Source organism: Carlito syrichta, unplaced genomic scaffold (genome assembly GCF_000164805.1).
Source record: "Carlito syrichta isolate Samal-C Ts95f unplaced genomic scaffold, Tarsius_syrichta-2.0.1 Scaffold58783, whole genome shotgun sequence".
Classification (NCBI taxonomy): Eukaryota; Metazoa; Chordata; class Mammalia; order Primates; family Tarsiidae; genus Carlito; species Carlito syrichta.
The window spans coordinates 298,113-306,632 of record NW_007002879.1 but is presented as its reverse complement, the minus strand read 5'-3'; the positions used below and the strand labels follow the sequence as shown (position 1 = coordinate 306,632).

Sequence of the window (8,520 nt, the reverse complement as noted above, 5' to 3'; positions counted from 1 at the left end):
CCATACCCCACACACACACACACACACACACACACACACACACACACACACACACAACCATGCCAACAAATTCATCTGTCACACCATTGCTGATATAGGTCTAATTATGTATTCTCCTGTCATCCCTAACTGAAATATCCTTCCGTTTCCCTCTCCAGGTTCCTTCAGCTTTCCAAAGTTCTATTCATGACCAGATCAAATTCAACCTCCTTCTGGAAGTATTCCAGGATACTCTCATTCATAGCCAAACTCTTTCTCTTTCTCTTTCTCAACATTTGGTAATACTGCTCTACTCAAGCACTTATCTGAGACTGCCTTGCCCGAATATACTTGTCCAAATACCCACATTTGATTGTGAGATCTTTTAAGACAAAGGTTGAATCGTATTCTTCCCTGTATCCCCTCCATCGCCTCTGATGTTAACTGGCACAGAGTAAGCATTCACATGTTTGCTGAACTGAACTGAACTCTTTGGTTGCCAACGGCGTCCTAGTGGATGTAAATTTTGAAAGCTGCTTGTAGCTATAACAGGTTGACAGCAGGTGCTAGATGTCAAAAGAAGGAAATTTATATGGTTGACTCCACTTCTTCTAAAATAAGCAACTCTCTAATAGACAATGCCTGAGAGGAAGATATTGGCTGGCATTTCATTAGCAATAGAGATTTCATAAAAATGTAAAGAACAACAGAGCTTTTTTATTTTGCCACGAAGTATTTCATACGTTTGACTGCAGCAATGAGTGATGGGTTGACAAAGTTGCTATAAAACTGTCAGTTAATTCAAAAATCCTGTGAGAGTATTTTTATCCTCATGCAGAAAAAACACCCTCCCTTCTATGGTCCTGCATATTGTTTTTTTAAGCAATACAATGAACTTTCTTTTTTTTCTTTTTGAGTCTCACTCTGTCACTCAGGCTGGAGTACAGTGGCACGCTCACGGCTACTGCAGCCTCAATCGACTGACTGGACTCAGGCAATCTTTTAGCTTCAGCCAAGTAACTGGAACTACAGGCATGCGCTACTATGCCTGGCTAATTTTTCTTGATCTATCATAGAGATGAGGTCTCGCCAAGTTGCCCAGGCTGGTCTCCAACCCCTGCACTCAGGCAATCCTCTCACCTCTGCCTCCCCAAGTGCTGAGATTACAGGCATGAGCCACTGCGCCTGGCCGAATATTTTTTTTTTCCTCTTTTTTTTTAATTTATAAGACATCACTCAATTTTTCTAAGAATTCTGAACTGGTTTGAAAAATCCTTAAACTAAAAAAAAATAGTTCCTAAAGAAATTCTCTCTCGTAATACTTGGCATTCTGTTTCAGAGGTTCTTCACTTGGGTTAGCTGGTGTAAGGTTTATAATATAACTCTTCCTTTTCTGCCATCTCCAGTTCCTTTGTACCAAATTCATCTCATTATGACAATATGTTCCATTTAGTACACATCTAATATATTCCACGTCTTTACTTTAGAAACGTCATGAAATTTTTCTTTAATAATCACCCTACCAGCTTAAGTACTATTCTTGGCCCCACATGACAGATGAGAGAACCATGGCTTAGGGAAGTGAAACTACTTGGCCAAGGTAACAAGACCCAAGTTCACTAGGGTTCACTAGTTCATACTTCTCCAATACATGTAAGAGACAATCTTTTAATTAGACACCCAAATACACAGAAGACAACAGAATAAATAGGAGCAAAAATTATATCCAGATTATAATAACCTGAGGTTAGTCCTACTATTTTAAGTTCCTAAATACTTTTTCCAATAAATACTTTTTCCAATTTTTGACTAATCTGCCTTTTCTATTTTATGTCTCAGACTTTAAAATCATATAGATGTGGATTTGAATGTGAGTCCCTCATTTGCCATTTTCCTAAAACCCTAGGCAAGCTACTTAAGTTCTCTGAGCCTCAGTTTTCTGTCTCTAAAATAGGAATAGTAATATCTACCTCCTAAATTTATGGTGGATACTGAAAATGAAATAAATGAATTATTTTGCTTTTCAGTATTGCCCACATAAAGGTTTTTTCAAATATCTGTTCACGTTTATTTATATACCTTATTCCATCTTTTTCACAGTGATCTTTTAGTCTCATACATATCTGTTTTCTAGGGGTTGAAGTAATCAAATAGCTACCAAAAGCTCACTAAATGCTTTCGCACTAAGCATTCCAGGCACTCAAACAACAATTAAAACAACAAGAGTTAACATTCATTGAACTTTTACTATGGCTCAGATCTAAGTGGTCTACAAGTATTATAACATCTAACTCTTCCAACCCATTAGCCAAATACAAGAAAGCCTATTTTATGGAGAGATTAGTAATTAGTTCACGATCACAAAGCTAACAAGTGGCCATCCCAGGCAGCCTGCCCTTAAAACCGATATGTGCTATTGCCTATATATCCTTAAAATGGTAATAGAGCTAGAGTTATAGAGGGAGAAACTCCAGAAGCAAGGCTCTTAAATACAAATGTTGTAGAAACCACATTCACCAATATTAGTTGCGAAATAAACAGAGCAATAAAAGAAAGTAGTTTCTTTTCATATCATTTTCACTGCTATGCAAGGTAATATGTTATTATGGTTTTCAGTATTAGAGGACATGAACAAGAGTTTGTCATAACTCAGATACTTCCAAGGAAGCAAATTTCAATTCTTCTAATCTTTTCTGCTTTTGGTTTCCTGATCCAGTCCTTTTGCAGAAGAAAATGACCAGGAATGGTTGACAAATTCAGCACACAAAGAATTAAAGAAAACGAGCAATTGGAACATCAGAAAGAGCAAGGAGAATTTCTCATTTGAATTCATTTAGAATATAATTTATTCTCTTACTTAAATTATTGCAACACGATTTCCCTCAATATAATTGTTTAAAAACAACAGATATCATGGAAAGAGTTGTATATAGTAAAACACGTTGGTAGTTTGTAGACTCAGTTATTTGAGGATTAGCATGAATATTACTGGTAGAGAGAAATAGCTTTTCACTGGATTTTTCTCTTGAGAGAATGCAATAACTATGTATAGATTTTCCCAACTGTTCAAAGTTATAAAATGGGATTTACCAAAGAGGGAAAAATGCTTCAATATAGTATTATACATATTAACTAGTTTTCTTTATTTAGCTGATTTCTTTTTAAGTATTTCTAAAAGTTGGAGGACAATAAAAAAGGAAGATTGCAATCAACAAATAAGAAAATACGATTTTATGTTCACGTATTTTATTTCTGTCCTTTCCCTGAAAACCAGATCTATACTAAAAAAAATTCTATTTTGAACATGATTGAAACTTTATGAGTATTGAATTTCCATCCCATTTCATAGATTTCAACTGGAGAGATAAACGGAAGCACAGCAGAGCTGCAAGTGACATTGTTTAGATAAATATATCTTCTCAGAATTATCCTGGTACCAGCATTATAGGCTCCAGGCATATTTGGAACTAAGATTTCAGCTTAGACTCTTAATAAGTAATATGACATGTCTCAACAGATGCTTGCTTTAAAACATGTTTTAAGGTTGTTGGAAAATAAACATCAGTTTCTAAAACAGTAATAATAAAAGCAAAAACAAAATAAATAAAACTTTTAAAATTTGGGTTAGAATCCTTCTATTATGCTAGAAATATTCATAAAGGTATTAATTTCTAAAAGGCAAAAGCTTGAACAAGAAGAGCTACTCAAATCACTAGGTATTAGAGAGAAATACAAACTTGTCCCCGATCACTCAATTTTAATCTTCATCATAGAAAGTCAATATTAAAAAAAAAAAGATTGTAAGGGATAATAGAAAATATTTTGACAACTTTGAACAGATATTGTATAGTACGTTAGTGTTATTTTCCTCCTAGGGAAAGAATAGATGGTATTTTTCATTAGTAAAATAGCAAATGGCTTTCTATATAGTATACTTGAATTTGCATAAATATCTTTGCCAACTTTCCATATTTCTCAGGCAAGAAACTGATCAGTCACCTGTGTAATTGGAATTCAGTCTCATATTGAGTAAATCATTCACTAACATTCACTCTTTTGGGCCAGTGTTTTGCAACCTGTTGGAGAAACCTCAAGGGTCCAGTTTGGGGCAGAAATGCTCTACTACATCACTTGAACAGCTGTCTATGTTGGTCAATACAAGGCAATTTTGCTCTTTTCTTGCTGGTTAAAGAAATGATATCCTATACCCTATACAGATCCACAGAATGTAAGGGCATATTTTCTTATTCAAATTAACTGTGGCAGAGATTGACCAGTTTCTTACCAAATCTGTTTCTCTTCTTCCTGGGCTCAACATTGAGCAACATTTTCCCGCTTCCCTTGCAGGACCATGTGACAAGTTCCAGACAAAAGACTATGAACAAGTTTAATTTAGGTCACTTCCAGGCCTGATTCATGGCAAATTCCCATGAGCAACACTCATTTCTTATCTGCCCATTAAATGCATGGGACTCTCATGCTCAGAATACAAAAGATGGAAGGAGTTTGAGTTCCCAAGTGATGTCACAGAGGGCTGCTTATCTTGGACTAAACTAGCATAAAAAACAAACCTCTACTGTAGTAAGCCACCAAGATTTGGAAGATTACCTATTATACTGGCTAATATTACCCAACTAATAACATTAACAAATATCCTAATTCATTGTTTAAGCAGCAACAAAGAGTTAAAATTTCAAAACCAAGAAAAGCTTATTTTAATTACCAATCACTGCAACTGAAAGGGAAATGTCTTTAGAAAGTGAATCAAACATGCATAATTGCAGACTGAAAAAGTAGTTAGTCTTAGTGATTAAGGTCATTAACAAAAACAACAAAACAAGATGGGAAGTGGTAAACATACTAGAAGGAACATAGACTTTTAAGCCAGAAAGAGACATTTGCAGATTCTAAGCTCTCTTCTTTGTTTTGTAAACTTGAGCAATTTGGTTAACTGTTCCAGGAACCTATTTTCTCATCTATAAATTGAGGATTGTGAAATATAGCTCACAGGATTCTATAAAGCTTTTATACACACACACACACACAAACACACACACACACACACACACACACACACACACACACACCCTTAATAGCAGTCATCACTAAGTATTTGACTACTATGTGGAAATATTTTTCAAATATTAACCTTTGACTCTGGTTACTCTTTTCCTTCCTCCAACATATTGGCAGTCATTCTGCCTCCACTTCCTTAGGTAAGGGTTAACACAGTAGGATGCTAATTAGGGAGATATAGATTCATGGTTTTAGGGCTTCAACCGTCTAAGTCTGGTATATGACAAAAGATTTGGGGGAAAAAAGATTTGGGGGAAAAAAGATGATTGAAAGAAAATTTTCCTCATTCCTCACTGCATCAAATTCCTCTGGTTGCGGAAAGGAAAATGTGGGGCTATTTCAGGAGAAGCCAGACAATTTAATATCAATGTGTGTACCTGGAGGGAAGGTAGATGGAGGGAAAGGAGAGAACCCAGGGAGATTTGAGGAAATTTGATATCTGAGGTGACCTGAAGTTCATTCCTGTAGAGCCTCTGATGGAAACTGGATGGCAAGTAGTTTCCTCTACTCCTCCCTCTATCCCTCTTCTTGATCCCATGCAAACCCAATGACACCACACACAGTCACTCCAAATCACTCTATGTGAAGAATAAAAGAATGTTTAGTCAGATAGCCTTACCAAAATTCTCACACACTCAAGTATGGCATAAGAACACTACAATGATATCTGATATTAAACAATGAGGACATCAAAGTAGCAGAGAGATATCTGGAACTAAAAGTACCCCTCACTGCAGATGAGAACGAAAGACGGTCCAGAAAGCAACTGCCTTCTTGGACCAATACCCAAGGATGAGGGAGCGACTGGCATCTCTATGGATACCAGTCCAGATAGATGACAACCAAGGAAGGCATATTCTGCCACACTATGCCAACCACATCCATAATTCCATGTCTTGTAACTACATAAGCTCTGAAAATTATGTTTCTTCTATTCAGTGGAATTATATTCAGTTATTGAGAGATAACACTATAGACTGAAAATCTCATTTAATATAATAGTTATAATTTTAAATTATGTAACATTACTTTTTATAAATGTTATGGGGGTATGTGAACTTGTTACTGAAACCTTTCACGCATCTCATCTTGAGTGTCCCATGTTTGTTAAAAAACTTACTTCTGTCAGTAATGATTGTTCTAGCCTCTTGATTGCTGGTCTTGTTTTTCAAATTTTGGGCAGCAGTAATGAGTTCTTCCAACTGGGGGCGCCTCTGTTCCAAATCCTGTAGTGTTGCCTGAAAGAACAAATTCAACTTAATATTGGGATTCTCCAGCATTGTGTAAAGTACAATTTTTAAGTCAACCAAAAACACTTTTAAAAATAAAAATGATGTTACTTGATATAAATCTCTACTGTGTAAGAGTTTATAGAAAACAATTTAACAAGAAATGTGTTTCATTCTTAGATACGGAAAAACATTTCAAATGAAAATCTTGATTATAGATTTGCTTCGCCATTTAAAAGGTTAGATGGAGTCATTTTAGAGTACCGGGGTTTACTTCAACCAATATATGAAAGCCATGAGTAAGAATTGTAATTCTGAATTATACTTTATATATCTATCTAAAGTAAATATAGTTATTTATACTTGCAATATCATTCTATGTGGTGTCAAATTAATGTATATATTTATTTTAGAAACAGAAAAAGCCCGGGACTGATTTAAGAGATACTACTTATTTAACTTCTTTGTACCTGAGATTTCTCACCTGTAAAATATGAAGGTAAGGTAGATGAGCTAAATCAGTTTTTCTCCAAAGCTATGCACCTATAAGAATCAGCAAACTCCTTTGACCCTCCCCAGAACTAATGAATTACTAGTGGAAAGGGCTGGGAATCTAGCATTTTATGCAAATTCTTTCTTTAAATTTTATGGTTAGACAAGTTTGGAAAGCATCAGACTAGATGTTATTTATATTATTCTGTATTACAAATAACTTTGATTTAGTACTGCTTTAAATAAAAATACCACATAGAATAAAGCCAACCATATTTTTTATGTATAGGCAACTATGTTAATCACTAAGAAATTCCTCTCTTCCTTAAGTATCTATCTATTGTCTCTGTCATCTAAGTTTCTCTGCATGTAAGGTCCAAATTCCAGAGATATTTACAGAGAAATTTATGAAAAATAAGGTATCTGACTTTTTCCAGTTCTCAAACTGAGTAAATTTTATTTTAATTGGGGAAAGCAAAAGCAATATTTACTATTAGTTTATAGCCACTATGTGACAGGTGTTTTACTCTCATTTTTATTTTCATAGTAGCTACACTAATAACTAAGCCAAAGATCTGTCTGATTTTAAATATGTTGCGCTTTCTACTACTATGAGACCAATGAAAGTGAAGAGATAAAATGTGGTAGATAGTAATATTTATGAAACTTAGTTGTCTATGTTATTTGATCTGCTTTGTCCTGCTGATTTTTAGGGTTTTTTTTTTTGTTTGTTTTATGTTTGTTTTGAAAAGGCCAATTTTTAAATCATTCTTCAGTGTTTCTTTTGTGAAGAAGAGGATGGGCCTCATGATTTAAACTCAATTGCTTTTGGCAATATTAAAATAATGAGAACAATGTATCTAAACATTGTACCTCTATTTTGGGCATCTCCTCCTCTCTGTATTGAAAAATTGGAGGGGCAAACTTTTAACAAATTTTTTACATTTGTAAGCTGTGATTGCTCAGAAGAAAAATCCAATTTTCAGGTTTCTAACTTTTATGGTCTCTTTACACAAAAGAATGTTTGAAATATGGAACAAATTGCCAAAGACAGCTATTGAAATAAGTGCTATAAGTCAGTCAAAGAGTACTAAACAAATTTTAAAATAGAAACCATATAGTAGCAGCCAGATTTTATGAAATAAGATATTTTCCGGAGTTAGAGTGTTAAACTCTGGTAATCTGTGACACAAACTGGAAGGTTGCTTTGGAATTGCCACTCTAAAATGTTTGAATATATTCAGCAGAATTTTTAAAACAGATTTACCCAGAAACCTCAGATGAAATCAAATTTTCACCTCAAATTTAGCAAAGAACTTTAAATACATATAGCTGGCAAAATAAAATCACTCATTCATTTACTCATTTGTTTTAATAAATATTTCTCAAGTTCTAGGCACTATTCTAGGTGACATGATTATAGCAGTGAAAAATGCATTAGGCGTGGTGCACAACTTTTTAAAAACTGTTTTTGATATTTGGAAATTTTATATAACAAAGATTATCTTTATTAGACTATTTTCTTTGATTTACTATTAATTCACCCTTAAACAACTAGCCTTTTTTTTTTTTGCTTCTCACTTTCAGAGACATTACTTAATGTTTGCCATATTTTCTCCCTTCTTTTAAGATTTCAGAGTTCATTTAAGAAGTGTGTTGCAAAAGTAACTTATTCAACTTTAATCTCAATCGTACCAGGCTCTAAATTAAACCTGACCACAATGAACAGCTTTTACTGCTGAAA

General features: G+C 34.3%; 1 protein-coding gene across 1 annotated transcript in view; it reads right to left on the bottom strand.

Annotated features, from left to right (window-relative positions):
• Positions 1-8,520, bottom strand: part of LOC103251561 (dystrophin-like) — a gene marked incomplete at both ends in the record, with an annotated part of 504,158 nt that overhangs the window by 259,334 nt on the left and 236,304 nt on the right. The window contains one exon of the mRNA XM_008050158.1: positions 6,176-6,293. Coding sequence (XP_008048349.1) covers positions 6,176-6,293 — 118 coding nt within the window. The remainder of the gene's footprint in view (positions 1-6,175; positions 6,294-8,520) is intronic.